General features: G+C 50.0%; 3 protein-coding genes across 3 annotated transcripts; all 3 read left to right on the top strand.

The window, feature by feature from the left end:
- Window positions 1-2342: 2342 nt before the first annotated feature.
- Window positions 2343-2723, top strand: BDP55DRAFT_553540 (uncharacterized protein; the record flags this gene model as incomplete). The annotated part of the gene is made up of 1 exon (XM_060569302.1): window positions 2343-2723. One exon carries the CDS (start codon window positions 2343-2345, stop codon window positions 2721-2723), a length of 381 nt encoding a protein of 126 aa, XP_060429072.1.
- A 2926-nt stretch (window positions 2724-5649) lies between these two features.
- On the top strand, window positions 5650-6810 carry BDP55DRAFT_611536 (uncharacterized protein; the record flags this gene model as incomplete). The annotated part of the gene is made up of 2 exons (XM_060571185.1): window positions 5650-5986; window positions 6047-6810. The coding sequence occupies 2 exons, from the start codon at window positions 5650-5652 to the stop codon at window positions 6409-6411; spliced, it is 702 nt and encodes a 233-aa protein (XP_060429071.1). The 3' UTR covers window positions 6412-6810.
- Window positions 6811-7708: 898 nt separating this feature from the next.
- On the top strand, window positions 7709-10937 carry BDP55DRAFT_553593 (copper-translocating P-type ATPase; the record flags this gene model as incomplete). Its single annotated transcript, XM_060569307.1, has 2 exons — window positions 7709-7928; window positions 7984-10937. 2 exons carry the CDS (start codon window positions 7709-7711, stop codon window positions 10935-10937), a joined length of 3174 nt encoding a protein of 1057 aa, XP_060429070.1.
- Window positions 10938-15864: the final 4927 nt, after the last annotated feature.

Below are 15864 nucleotides of genomic sequence, written 5' to 3'. Positions count from 1 at the left end.
CGCATTTCAGTCTCGGTAGGCGGATGTGCTCTCAAATGATATATCTTCGGCACGAATTCCCAATTTGGAAGAGTATTCCGACCCGATGTCTAACAATACGCGAAAGGTCAAAGCCCTAGGATAGTAGGACTCGATCAAGACTACTGGTCAGGAACAAGATCATGATTCTTCGGTCCATCAAGTGAGATAAGGTTTGCCTGAGGTGTTTGGTGTCTCTTTTCAGCCACCCCGTCGCTGAAGAATGAAATTCCGGTTTCTCGGCACCAGGAGAATACGCCAGGAAGCCTCGATACCAGCCATCCGCGGCCTCTACTCTTAACTTGCATGACTTGCCAGACCTTTATCGCACTTCCTGCTGATCCCCTGCAGTGTCACCATCTAAAACAGCCACAGAAGCAGCTGCGCCTTGTAATGTGTGATCAATTCGACGTGCCTTACAGTATTTTGACCTTCTGTGTCGGAACTGACCGAACACTGTTGTCGTATATTTTGGTTTATGTTTGTAACTTTGGCTAGACCATCTCTTTGGAGTTGCGCCCGCATGACTGAATGAACGTGTTAGCTGGTACATGCCAGGATCCTTGTACGAGCTCTCTTACTTGAGTCTCGAATATCGGGACCGTTGGTGGTCACCAATAGCAGCGCCAAAATCACGCAAGAATATTCCAACAGAGTCTGATGTCCGTTATCTATGGTGCAATCCCGTAATTGGAACACATAACTGCCGCGAACTTCGGGCTGAAGACTGTGGACTAAATCATGTGTGATCTGATTAACCGCGCCAAACGCCGGTGATGCATGGGAGTCAATCGATAGTAACTCGACCCTGCTAGTGAACATCTAAATCTCGATCCCGGACCTAAATCGAAGATTGAATCACATCTTACAGCTGTCGATGAGGCAGGGCCAAAGGGAATAATCGGATACAGGCTGAGAGCCCTCTACTCTGTACGTCATGTTATCTCATTGTGCTTACCCCTCTTCCCTCCTCGAACAAGCCGACGTGATCACGAATCAAATGCGTTGAGTCATCAATCTCTTACACTGGCATTGACAAGGAAGAATTGACGTTTTCTCATCATTGGCAGCAAGCAGTCCTTCGTGGAACTGAAGCGTGAGGCCCGGGAGCACACGAAAATGCTGTACATCCACTTTGTGACAAGGCATCTCTGGGGTACATGGTGCTGTCCCATCTCAGCTTCGAGAAAGCTGCTGCTCAGAATTTAGGGGGTTTCCAGAACACCACCGAACGTCACGATGATCAACAAATATCATCGCTAGTCCAAACAGCCTTGGAGATCGGGACCAGTAGCCCGGAAATGAGATTGGCAACTCGTGGGAGCTAGGGTGAACAGCGCCTTTGTGGCTGACTGCCATGCCCATCTCATGTGGCCTCCATATGGGCGACGAAAAGGCAATCTTTCCAAAGTTGTGCATTGTTACAAAAGTGTGTCTCTGTGTCTCATTTCTCTTGGTATCATTGGAACTTCACATTGAAGAGAACCCTGGTTGCAAGACCGGTAAGCATGCGCAAGCCACGTGCTTTGCCATTCTCCGGAGGGACAGTCAGGAATGCGACCCATGGGTTTGACAATGGCGGCCAATTATTGAAGCCTGAAAGAGAAATCGTGCCATTTTCCCAGGGTCCATGAGGCAAACATCTGAGAGATGAAGTGGTTAGGGCCCAACAGCGTGGTAATGACCAGCTGGGGCTTTGGCATGAGCCAGATTCCCAATCCTTGAATCCAGCGAGAAGCAGATGTGAAGGGCGGCAGGGAACTGGTGAAGAGTCAAATAATATCGTGTATAAGAGCGTTCATATCTGCACTTAGAGGTGTCAGAAATAGTTGGCAGCAACAGCATCAAAAATCACAGAGTACCGTCCCAATCAACATCAAACTGCTTCCTTGAGTCACCTGGCTTTTACTTAGCAACTCATTGTCATCTCATCTGGCAGATGCAGCCCACTTGCGGGAACCAGTTCTATCGGAATTCTGTTCATAAATTGACCCAGAACGACACTCAGCTTCATCGAAGTCAGTAAACCTAGTTCGCCTGGAGTCCGCAATATCTCGATCCGTCTCTTGGCTCCCACTGCTTACACAAAACATCTGTCCGGAGCTCGCATCTTTGTGTCACGTCATATTTCGATAAACCACGGAATTTCCTGTCCTTGAGATCGGTCTCCGCATATTGTCTAGGACTTCTTTCTGTTCCTGGTCTCGACATTTTCGATACATTCTTACCTCTGAATACCTAAACGGGGAAGAACACACGGCATCAGCCCTTGTGGAAACCAAACCTACCTCAGCATCTCTCAACTCAGCTCAAGGACTTCGACCATGTGCACTTGGTCTTACCTTCACCATCATCATGTTCAACCGTGCCCTCGGCCGATTGACAATGTCTTCCACTGGGAGTTCTGCATAGATGCTGGAAGAGATTCAGATGGCAGCTTCCAGACTCCCTGCGATATGGTCACTTCCAATGCTGTCCAGAACGTTGATTTTGATAATCCTTGCGCAACCGGAGGTTGTCTTATTTCTCCCGATTGTAGCGCTGGCAGCTGCCGTTTGCAAGAGTTGAATGGCTATTGGACCTGCTGTCAATGCAGCAGAGGCAGCAACACCCTTCGCTGGTGTCGACACAAAATGAAGAAGAGTCCAGACACTTTCTGCTACCACCGAGTTTGCAGAAATTGCACGGCGGACACTAACACCTGAGTTCTGAGGACGGCACCAGAGCAAGACAGGTTGAAGGGATTCGCAGAGCCAGCTCTATTGATAGGCGACGATGTGGAGACCTGAAAGAATACACGAGGAGTTTGCAAAAGTGATTTGGAATCTTTCAACAGACCGACGATTTGCTATTCCAGAAGTGGCGCCATATTTCACTCGATGCTCGTTCACCAGCCGCCACATCCAAGTTCTCGGCTCTTCATGGGCCGTGAAAAATGGATATCAGAGTCTAGGCTTTTAGGCCCTAGTCCAGCAGCTGATGTCAGGTCGTACATGGATTGGGATGAAGACCAGTCAAATTGGAGATGACCTTGGGCAGGGGGTGTTGTCATCGGCCGAGAGCGCCCCCTGGCGATCAACTTGCTTCCTGGCTGGTCACCACGAGCCCAGCTCCACGGACGAGGCTCAGTGATGGAGACGAAGAGTCTTGGGAGCCTTTGCAACAAATGAAACAATATAGACCAATCGAGATGCTATCTTTTCAACTGCGTGTTTCACACAGATGGTTCGCACGTTTGCCTGACTGAAGTGTCTTTTGCGATTTCTTTCTCACGAAAAGTAGGTACGGATCCAGCTCCGGGGTTCAATGCGTCCGAAGTCGGTCCCTGATACATATCAGACCTGGCTGCCACGTTTTTCTTTCAATAACCCTATAAACTATTTGATCTTGGATGCATATTGCGAGTCATTTGCTCGCCTCTCGCGAACAGGCCGCCAAAGCCTTCGCTTGAGACCCGATGCAGTGGTTCCTGATCGGCAGGGGAAGGGGAGGAAATCGTGGCCGCCTCAACATGCTTACCGACAGGTCGGAGCAGATCGCCGAACCTTCCTGTTTCTGTTGATCTCTATCCAAAAACTCTGAGTATATAGTTTATGATAGAATCCTCAGAATGGTCGACTGATATTCCAGGGAGAAGAAGTATCATCTGATCATCAAGCATCACATCATCTCTGAGCTTCCAAACTCCCAGCTGCATTTCATCAATTCCAGCCCCTCCATCTTTCTAGACTTTCATCTGCGAGATCCTGAAATCAACAATCACGATTATATTCGAAAACCTCGGGGCAAGACAGCATGTGCCATACGATAGCGTTCAAGTTGCCCTGCGAGCATATTCAGACTCAAATCGAATACTGCTCAAAAGCAACTGCATCCTCGAAAAGAGATCCCTCCAAGCGCAAGACTTGCAAAGATGTCACCCAGCAAAACATTGCTTATCCCCCCCCTCCAGGCTATGACCAGCGAGCCTTACCAAAGTGCCCCTTGACGAACTGCCCATACGAAAGCCGCAATCGATGCTGGAACTGCTGCTGGTGTGGTAAGGGTTGGAATGATGGAGGCAGGTGCAGTTGCATCATGATCATTGACGGAAACGAGTATCGCTGCGAACATATTTGCTGCTCGACGTGTACTGCCGCTATAGATGGTTGAACCTTCCAAAGAGATTGTGTAATAGTGGATTAGGTGGCATGTGGCAATAAACGTCTTTTTATTTGAGGGGGCGAGAGAGAAGGACGAAGACTCTGCATTAGTTCATCATTTGGCTGGATGCTAGGACAACATACATGTATCTTTGGACCAAGGGGAATAATGAATCATTGGAGGATGACGGGACAGACATGTTGGGTTCCACTTGTTTTCTCTTTAATAATTCTGTAGTGATCAAGTTAATCAACAATACCTCATAATGGCAGTCATCGCCATCGCTAGTGGCGATGGGTGCTTGCAGGAGAATCTCAGACCTTGGATTGTCTCACACATTGTGCGATCTATCTGAATCTTCCTAACTCATTAAAATCTCATCACAACAAGTTGCTGTGCCGCGTTCCCGCATGGTTTTCTCAGATCATGTACTTGTTATTACCTCACTTGAACATGATCTCGAGATCGTGATCGGATAGATTCAACAGGGGTTACCTTAAGCAGCTACCCAACTTAACCTTAGATCCTGCACTCTTGCATTCCGATCCAGCCCTCTACCACTCGTACGTTGAACTCACGCCACTTTTCCTCCGGCCACTCAGATTCCCAAGCAGCCGATTGGCGAGGCTAAGTATAGGGGCTATCATCAGCCCCGAAAAAGGATCGTGATCATCGTGCAACCATCCTTTAGACCAATACAAGATAGTCATGAGTCAAAATTCCTAGCGAGATCTTACGGACCTAGGCGCCAGGAGGGCGGGCTTTTCATCCGCTGCTCAAACCACTCGTGGAGGAATTTATTTCCATAGATCCGATGTAAGCCGCGTAACACATGTGATGGCCGAGATCGTCGTGTTACAATAACAGGTGGATCGCTGTAACACAAAGCTGCCATTATCCGTCGGGGACTTCACCCATATTTGAACAGGGCGTGTTGGGAGACTTTTGGCCGCATAAACTCGGTCTTTCATTGGCTGCCTGGCTTATGTTTCCGCATCCTCAAGTTGGATGCAACACACCAACCAACCATTCAGTATGCAGCCCGAGACATTGGGTTCTTAGGAACAGTCAGTTGGGGCCATGTTTTACCCAGGGTACCACGACCCTTACTGTCGGTGAGCGAGAGATGATGACAGATGAGATATGAAGTGAGGGTCGTGTTCGAGATGGTTGGCAAGAAGTGAACGTGTGTCAGTAGATATGAGAAAAGAAACCAAGAGAGGCGTTCATCGGCAATTTGGACGGAACATTGATCATGGAAATACTGTTATCTTGTACAGGCCTTGTCATGTGTAAATAAAGGTGACTAAAAAAGCCGAAAAATGAAGTATATAAGATGCAACAAGCTGCTTGGGTTGACTTATTCCAGTAAAACTCACCGCCATAAGTCGTTCTTCTTCTACTCCAAGATATTCCATAGTCGTGCGTGCGTGCTCACGCCGTCAAGTGTCAACAAATCTGCGCATCACTTCATCGCCATCTTTCACTATGTGTCACGGTCACCCTCGCTTGCACCCTTGCTCGCATACTTCGATCAACTGGCACTACTGCCCCTCGGCCCTGATCGACCTTGAAACAGGTGTAGAGACTCCATGCTCACATTTGAGCTATGCAACCGCCCAGCCCAGCAATGTCGACTGTCCTCTGATCAACTGCCAATTCAAGGCGATGGGTGGCACCTGGACCTGCTGTCAGTGCAGTCAAGGTCCCAATACCCAAGGCTGGTGCACAATGCCAAAAGCCACATCGGGTTATGGCATCGGCGCCACTGTTGATGAGTCTGAGACTTGCGATCATGGATGTTGTGCGGAATGTGCACGTTACCGTAAGTTTAATCATCCTCCAACTTGTACCTTTTGCGCAAGAAACTGACCGATCGGTGTAGTCCCAACCCGAACAACTAGCCCGGATTTGACGTTCAGTGAGCTCCGTCAGGGGACTGCCAGCCGCAAATTTGGCTACGGCTCTTCTAGCCGTTCTCATCGCCGAGGTTCGGCCCTATCCAAGATCAATGGATTTCCCCCTGTAGACGAAAACGAAGAGACTATTTCACCATCCACATCAGGCTCATCTTCAAGAAGCAACAACTCGTACAAATCATCTGCCCCCAGTAACACGTCTTATGAATCTTTAACTTCAGCAAGCCGGGGCGCGGCTTACAGGGTTGAGCTGGAGTACAGCTCTAAGCGCCATAAGTCATCCTCTGGAAAGTCAAGCAAGAAGAGCCAAAAGTCTGTGAGGGCCCGCTAAGGTAGTCTTCCGGAGATGAGTTGAATGAGTAGCTTTGAGGAAACGGCCTTGGCTTGAAAAAGAAAACAAGTTGTTGATCATCGCGTGTGGGGGTTCTCGATTGAATTGAAGAGCCTAATGACATCCTAATCTTGTATATTGTTAAGTTACTTACGATGACAATGTTGGGAAAGATAACTGCTCACGTATTCGCCATCAGCAGAAGTTGGTTCAAGATACCTCATGTTGTACTTGCCCGCAGCGACAGAGGAGAAAACAAGGCGTAATTTTCCACTTCCGAGAATTCAGAAACCAAATCCTTTAGTGCATCAAATCAAATCTGAAGTCAATTGGTTCCATCCATCAAACTCACTTGCCATAGCTTGCATCGAAGTTTGAGATGAGGGGAGAGTTGGGAGCCCCAATCCCTTAGATGCACCGCCACCTCACTTGTAGCTGCCAGGATCCCGGAGCAAAAATTACCAAAGCAGGCCGGACAAGGATTTGAGTTAATCCACCTCTCCGGGCACGTGCCTCCGAGACCGGACCCGCAGTTCCTGCGGAAGCTCCCGTTAGGTTCCGCGAGCGTGTCATCTCATCTACGCGTCCCATCAAACGCTGGAGTCACAACCACAATTTGAGAGCAACGAGGAGAATCGCACTATTACTTTGAAGAACTCTCCAATGGCTTGTGGATCGGGCTGCTGCGGTCCTGCTCGGGATCAAGCTGTCGCTAATGACGCCCCTCCTCCAAGCGCCCCGCTCCCAAGTGTATCGGGTAGCGGCGTCCCTGATATCGTCGACACCTGCTGCGAAAGCGAAGAGAGCGATTTGAATGTCGTATCCGATACTAAGGTGGCCGGATGCCATGATACCGATCATGGAAGGGATCAAACCTCTGGAAACACGGCTCTCCAGCAATGCTGCGCCGCGTCCAACAACGGCAACATCGATTCGGCACAAGCTGAAGACGATTATTGCGCTCCATCCAAAGGTCGAGGTAGACATCTGTGTGGACGCTTGCTGCAAGTCTCAGAACGATCAAGCTACTGTACGCAGCGCTCAAGACAACAGCATCGCCGAGTCTGCCAATGAGTTCTCAGAGGAACTTTCTGGCGTTGATCGCCAATCTGAACGCGACGTCTTCTCCTACAAGTCTAATGCGGCCTCCGCCAATGCTCCCGAACCCAGTCAGGACTACTGTGTCCCAGAAACTAAGGACTGCTCGTCAGGATGCTGTGGCTCGGCGAAGGAAAAAAGACCGGTCAACAGTCCTAAGACCACGCCAACTGAAACGATTGCGGACAAGGCAGTCATTATGAACAAATCCGACAGTGATGAAGCTCCAAAGATCTGCTCAGACAATGGCAAAAAGGGATGCTGCTCATCTAATTCTGCACCTGACATTCGCGGAGACAAATCACCCAGCTGTTGTAAGGGCAAGACTTCACCCTGCTGCGACTCTACTTGCATCGATCGCCTCGCTTTGCGGGAATGCACCAACGGAATGTCGCCAAACCCACATCAATTGCGCAAAGGTGATTTCTCTCCAAACAGGTTGTAATCCCTAATTGCTAACATAACCCGCCCTAGGCTCCGCTGATAATAATTGCACTGGTGGCCGAGACGGCAAGGCATGCCGAGGTCACTCTCGGAGCGTTCGTGAGATCTACCAGTCAAAGCTTGATGCCTTGGGCTGTATCTGTCGTGCTCTTCTAGCTCTCGGCCAGGAATCTTGCTGCGCTCCCCGTGAGCGCTCCTCCATCGAAATGGAGCAGTATCCAAAGAAGTCCGCATCTATTCATCGCATCTCAGTTGATTCTTGCTGCGCTTCCAGGATGGGTTACCTCCCTTCTAGTCCGGCGGGAAGAAAGTGCAGCAAAAAGCTTGCTCGTCCTTCAAGCCCTGGTATCAAATCGAATGCATGCGAGGATGATTGCTGCTCGAAACCCAGGCCTCCGAGAAAAGCTTTGAGCAATGCTGGATCATGCGCTGGATCATGCGCTGACTCTTGTTGCGATACGTCATCACCAGGACCTGCCAACCCACCGTTGTCGCAAGAGTCCAAGAATGTCAGCGAAGATGTCGAACGGGGCCTGGCTGGCAAGGAACACGTCGTTCTGAGCATTTCTGGTATGACCTGCACTGGATGCGAAACCAAGCTCAGGCGAACTCTGGCCACAGTGAAGGCAGTCAAAAACCTCAAGACCAGCTTGGTATTGGCGAGAGCCGAATTCGACTTGAACATCGGCGCTGGCTCGGTGGATGAAGTCATCAAGCATCTCGAACGAACCACAGAGTTCAAATGCGAAAAGATTACTACGCAGGGTGCTGCCAGTGTTGACATCCTCTGCCCTTGCGATCCCCAGGACTTCATCAATCAGCCATGGCCCAATGGAGTCACAGACATACGCGTTGTAGACAAGGCTAGTGTCCGTGTAGCATTTGATGCGAAGGTCGCTGGAGCCCGCGATCTGGTTGAAAAGGGCTGGGAAACGCCTCTTACTCTGGCGCCACTTCGAACAGACCCTTCTTTGGAGGCTGGAAGTAAGCACATTCGCAACATGGGATTCATCACACTGATTTCAACTATCCTAACTATTCCCGTTCTCATTATGGCCTGGGCACCCCTTCCAAAGAGAGAAATTGCTTATGGCTCGGCATCTCTGGCCTTGGCGACGATTGTACAAGTTGCAATCGCCGGGCCCTTCTACCCAAAAGCTTTGAAGAGTCTAATCTTTTCGAGGGTCATCGAGATGGACCTGCTGATTGTACTCAGCACAAGTGCTGCGTACATCTTCTCCGTTGTCTCATTTGGGTTTCTTGTCTCTCACAAACCCCTTTCGACTGGCGAATTCTTCGAGACAAGCACCCTTCTTGTAACTCTCATCATGGTTGGTCGGTATGTGAGCGCTTTAGCGCGACAAAAAGCCGCCGAATCCATCTCGATACGATCTCTCCAGATATCGACAGCTTTGATTATCAGCGCAGCTGGCGAAGACATGGAGATCGACGCCCGCCTTCTTCAGTACGGAGATATCTTCAAAGTTGTCCCAGACTCCAGAATCCCTACCGATGGAACAGTTATCTCAGGATTCTCGGAAATTGACGAGTCAATGATGACCGGAGAACCAGGAAGCGTTGGAAAGACTACCGGATCATCCGTTATTGCGGGCACAATCAATGGCTTCGGGGCTCTTACCGTTCGTCTAACTAGGCTTCCTAGCAACAACACCATCAGCAATATCGCCGGGATGGTCGACGAGGCCAAGCTTTCTAAGCCAAAAATCCAGGACATTGCTGACAGAGTCGCAACGTACTTTGTGCCGGTAGTTGTGGCCATCACAATCATCACTTTTTCAATCTGGATCGCCGTTGGCATCACTGTACGCAGGCAGACTGGCTCTGAAGCAACTATCGAGGCAGTCACATACGCCATCACCGTTCTCATTGTATCTTGCCCATGTGCTATAGGCCTAGCGGTACCTATGGTCATTCTAATTGCGAGCGGTGTAGCTGCCGAAAAGGGGGTTGTCTTCAAATCCGCTGACAGCATTGAGCTTGCCTACAAGACTTCGCACGTTGTCTTTGACAAAACTGGAACTCTTACAACTGGAAAACTAAGAGTTGCGCATGAGGCATACTTTACCAAAGATAAAGCGACTACGAGATCGTTGCTTCTCGGACTCGTCGGTACTATCAAACACCCAGTCTCTGCTGCTGTTTTCACTCATCTCAAGGCAAACGATGATGCACCTACAGCCGTTATGGATCTGAAAACCTTGACGAGCAAGGGTATAGAGGCGAAACTTGACGGAGCTACTCTGAGAGCTGGCAACTCGCGTTGGCTTGGTCTCTCAAATGATTCTAGAGTCCAATCAGTCCTATCACAGAGCTATACAACCTTCTGCTTCACTATTGATAATTCTTTAGTTGCTGTCTTTGGCCTTGAAGACTCTATCCGCACAGATGCTCATGAGACCATTTCAACTCTACAGGCTTCCGGAATCTCTGTTCACATCCTCTCCGGAGATGATGATGGTGCCGTTCGAACAGCAGCTTCACGATTGGGTATCCCTGATCTCAATGTTCGTTCCCGATGCACCCCTGGAGACAAGCAAGAGTACATCCAGAACCTCCTGTCTCAACCTTTTTCGAACAGTTCTGGATCCAGACAGAATAATCCGAAACAGCCAGTCGTTATATTTTGTGGCGATGGGACTAACGATGCAGTTGCGCTGGCCCAGGCCACCATTGGCGTGCACATGAGCGAGGGAACCGACGTCGCAAAGTCTGCCGCGGACGTCGTTCTCATGCGTCTGAGTCTTAGGGGGATTCTCACCATCATTGCCATTAGCAAGAAGGCTATTCACAGGATCACCTTCAACTTTTGCTGTAGCTTTGTGTACAACTTGTTTGCCATTCTCCTCGGAGCTGGCGCATTTGTCAACGCCAGGATTCCGCCCGAGTTTGCGGGGTTGGGTGAACTGGTCAGTGTTCTTCCAGTCATTGCTGCCGCAGTACTTTTGCGATGGACCGCGATCTAGCCGTCTATCGTTACATGTTAGACCCAGGTGGGCGATGCGTTTCGGAGAGGGCATGTGATGCCTTTGGGCGGGCGCTTGAGGATGTGCGTCGGGGCATATTCAACATATGCCACAAGGATACTTGTCACTCATTGCTTTTGCATGCCTGGAATTCTTTTTTCATTGGCTCGTGGTTTGCTTGGTATCGTAAAGTGTTGCGACTCCTGGTTCGAGGATCGAGTAATTACTCTCTTTCGCATTCGTCTGCAAGCACGCGTGTATCGTACCCTTCTCCGCGGCCCTCTAGCCAAGGAGTTGTAGAAACACGGCTCCGTGTGCCCCATCGTAGCCTCAGCTCTCAGATCTCACTTTCAACAGAAATGATCCATCTGTAAGCTACACAAGCATTGTGGACCGGGGGTTACCATATCCTTTCTCGTCAGATCTTTCGCAATTCGATTCACAGGGATTGTCAGGGTGCAACGTTGACAGTATCTCACTCTTCCTGCCTGATCTGTCGCCGTGAATAATGGGCAGCGAGACACTTCTCCACCCCCGATGTGATATTCGGTAGAAACAAGTGCATGTAGGGTGTACCCAGGTGACTGGAATGTCTAGGAGGGGATGAAAAGCTACATGTCAACTTTGCGAACATCAAGTTTCCACCGCCAAGTTTGAGGTCTCTGCTCCTTGACGCCTTCGTGCCCGAGGCTGTCCAACGCTTTGAAATTGTACCCAGTTCATGAGTATTCGGGCGAATCAGAGATTCAGGGCAGTATACGGATAGTTGACCAGACGTTTGTACGGGGGAGCTCTGATGGCAGAGTAAGTACCCGGACATTCTAGATCCAGTCAGTACTATATCGTCACTATGCTCCAGTCAATGAGATCTTCACAGTGACCTCTGACTTAGATGCTACTACGTAGATTGGTTTGGAAGTCGTGCATATGGGAGGGGTGAGAGAGTCAGGGGGCATACCAAGACGAAGGCCTCTAGAACCACCATGCTGCAGGCAGATCGAGGCGTGCTAGTTTCTGTCTGCAGTCACTTCACTGGCATTGCATGCACAACCTCACCGGTGTGGGGGCATCGGTCAGCTGGAAGAAGAAACAATGACATGGGGGCGGGGCCGCGGCCTGCGGGGATATTGCCGTAACATGGGACGGTGAGACGGACCAGTCGTCGGCAGACCCTTGAATATTTCCAGCTGAATATCTATGTGTACGGAGTACACCACATCTTTATCTCTTCGCTTCAGATGGACGATCTCGTCCTCTCTTAACGATGCCAGCCTTTTGGGTCCAACTTCACGCCTTCACGTGGATCGAGCGTACGTCTTCCACGTGTGACGCCGGGAATTCAGTCAAGCCCTTCGATCTAGAATGACGAGCATCCAAACACTTGCAGCTCTCGGCATCTTGGGTACTCCGTAGATGCTGCACGGTATCTCCGTATATTAGAGAATGAGCTGCAAGCATAGCGTTTCTTTGATATAACTGAGGCATGGGAGAGGCGCGTTGCCGGGGAACGTTCTGGATGGACTGTTAGCTATCCATGGTTTCATTTCTATTTGTACAGTGCCACAATCAGGATTAAAGTCAGATGAAGCTGCCTTCTTGCTTTTTCTGCCCACCCATGCCCCGCGTCACGGGCCGTGACAACTTGGGGCTTGCAGTCCAGAAACACCGTCCATGCCAAGAAGGATAGAGCATAGTGTGATGCGCCCTCTGCATGTCTATTGGCCTTAGACGGATCTCCGGCAGTGTGCGTGCAGAACTCCCGATTAGAGTGAACTCAGAAGGGTCAGTACTTAGGTTGCGCTGCGGCTTCAGCCCGGGCGTCAGTGAAGTTACGGCCGTTTCTCAGTTCTCACGTTGTCTATTGTCTCGTTCGCGTAATAATTCCAATCCAGGTTGGCATTGTAATTCGGAGAGCTGGACTCACCTCCGGTGAGGTTGTGTTTCATCAATCCGGCATAATTCCGGGGCTAATTGTACTCGGCCGAGAAGACCACGAGCTTGAGATCTGGATTCGGGAGTTGAGAGCAAGGAGTGGTCTTGGCAATCCAAATCTATGGGAGCAACTTGATGACAGTCAGCTTGTCGATGAGATTAATATATCTGGGCCTTCCAGGAGACAGGAGAGCCTCGCCCAACATCTCGCCCAGAAGACCACTAGTTGCAATGGTGCTACGACACGAAAGTACGGAAACCATCATGCATGATGCAATCTTGGCATCTCGGACTCAGGGTAGAGGAAACATCACAGCAGATTAAAAGAGAGCAATGACCCTAGCACAGCTGCTCGTATCTTGCATCAAAGGCCGCCGAAGGCACATATCTGATAGGGCTGTGCATAGGGATACAAATCCGAACAATCCGTCCTTCGAATGAGATTGGGAGATGCAGAAACTAATAACCAGCCATTATGCCGGGCTGTGTTTGGCGGGTGCTCCTTTGGCGGCAGGCTACTAGACTCAACATGGAAAAATCGCGGCTGGTTGCGAAATAAGCAACAACCATGTACCACCAGATGTGCCACCAGGGCCGCCCCGAGCCTTCGTGCCTCGCCCCGGCCCTCAGTTCGCCCCTCTTCTTAGTGTAATTCCATCACCTTGACAGTGGACACGTGTGACACTGATGTTGGCAGGATGGCAAAGGAGAAAACAGACCCATCCCTTATGCGGACGTGAGATCCTACACAGTGTTTTCTTCCACAGTGTCTATCCGTCACCAAGTTTCGGGGAGAAAAAGAATGGAAGGGCTTGAGAGGGGGAAAGAGAAAAAAGGAAGGCTGGCACCACTGGCATCTGTCTCACTAACGCTCCAAGGTTCGTATCCGTACACCCCACCGCTAAGCTGAACAAGCCAACAATCTACAAAGCTGCCTCGAGGATTGGCATATTGTCCCACGTTTACGGGTAGAAAGCATCAAATCTGCAATGAGTGATGTGCTGTTTCAGTCCCTTCAGCTAAATACCAGTGGCGCGGTGACGACAGGGCGCTGTTACACAACCACATTTCCGCCACTCAAGCCGACAATAGCTACATGTTCCTCCTTGTCTACTAGTCACTTTCCAGCTCCCTTGCTTAAGGAGGCCTCGTCATTCAACCAGCATCTGCATGCAAAGATCTTAGTAAGTCTCCGTGGTATCAATCGCGCTGCAGCTTTTTGAGAAATTGAGACTTGGCCGTACGATGCCAAGATCGCCTTCACATATATTCCTCTCCCCGTCAGTCTAGCTTCTCGTGTATACCGTCCAATCCTCACAACGACAAGATGAGAAGACAAGGGGGGTTTGTTCAGATAGCGGCGGCCGACTCTACTCAGTACATGGGAGAGCAAATGACATGTACCGTCAGCGCACAATATAGCACCTGCGACAGCCCCTATGGAAGATGAATTTTAATAAGTGACACAATTGGCCCGAACTTCTCCAGGCTTTACCTGCAGTAGCTTCGTTCCCACGAGAAGATAAGCATCTTGAACAAGTAGACCTTGCGCTGGGCCAGTGTTGTCTCGTCCGGAGTAATCCGACTTCCTCACTCTCAAGTTGTGTAACGATCCCCTCCTTACTTGCCGGCCTCTCATCAAATGTGGAAGAAAGCTCACCTCCATTAAATAATATTCTGAATCGTGGGATTTTCGCTGCCTTTTTTTCCTTTTTCTTTTAGTTATAGGGGTCATCAGGGGTAAAGCGGACAATGTTGTAAGAACAGGACGATCCTCGCCAGGGCTAACATCATTAAGATTACCTCGCAGAAGCCCCCGTCTGTCACTTGATTTCCTCGGAATGCACCAGCGTGTCCGCTAAGTACGGAGCACTAGTCCCTAAGACTCCCCTCAGAAGACCTGGGCTATGTCAGGAGGAAACATCGAAGTTTCCCGGAACGTTCTGGCTAATGGTCAACTTGGGCAGAAGCTTGGAGAGTTAGGCACCGCTGAGTCTTGAAGTCGCTATGCTCCCCCCATCGATTTCGGGCCACTTACTTTTACATGATGTCCCAAGTTTTATGTATGGAATAGGGAGCCATCTATCATACTTAAGTCCCTCAGGTTTGATACAATTGACACTACCTACTCGAACCCATGCGCTTTCGTGATGAAATTCAGTCCATCTGTATCTGGCCTGCCAGCCGACCGCCTCGGCCTTGCGATGTCCGCGGATAGGCACAGAATATTTGTGGGAGCTGAGAGGATCAAACTCATTCTGACCGCTTATTGTTTCACTGTAAGCCACGAAACTGGTAGAGTAGAGGCTTTTCTTCAGCTGCCAACTCTTGAGACAATCTACTGTTGTGCGACCCTAGCGCCCCTTAATCCTCGCTTCGTATCGTTCGGAACCCTCGGCGACACCAATCACAAGACGAGCTCTAATGGGAGAAGGGTCCTAGACGCTATTTTCTACGATGTCCCGTGTCTGTATGGCGTAGGCTCTAGCGCTCCCTTTGAGAGGGGGGGGGGGGGGGGGTACTCTATGGTTGAGAAGGAGTAGGTGGGTTCAGACTCTCGCAGGCCACAGACTGTCGGACTCTCAAAAGTTACTTGCGGGTGTTCGGGGTGGAGCGATATACCTAGGCTATCATGTAGTCTCACACATGCATTGTTGTCTCTTTCTGGCGACTAGATAGACTCTCCGTCTGAAATCCAGTGTCTTGAAGCCTCAAGACAACGGCGTGACATGGTGTCGGGTAGGGGCCGAAGAGCACTATTGGGTCGAATTGATGGGAAGTAGGTTTCGTTTCAAGTCAGCTATTCGCCTAGTACCTGTACCATCCACGTCGGAACACATCCAAGGTTGCATTCTGTGGCTGGATGACTCGTCAGAGATCAAATCCTGGGCGAGGCAGAGACATGTGTGGCAGGATAACCAGTGGGAAAGGTGTCTTAAGATTGTTGGGAATGCTCTAAGAGCGGTTCCTCGACCCAACTACCGAGTGAGGCTAA

Source organism: Colletotrichum godetiae, assembly GCF_030913485.1.
Source record: "Colletotrichum godetiae strain CBS 193.32 chromosome Unknown BDP55scaffold_23, whole genome shotgun sequence".
NCBI classification, from domain to species: domain Eukaryota; kingdom Fungi; phylum Ascomycota; class Sordariomycetes; order Glomerellales; family Glomerellaceae; genus Colletotrichum; species Colletotrichum godetiae.
Note: the sequence above shows the minus strand (reverse complement) of the source record. Positions and strands in the feature narration are given on the sequence as shown.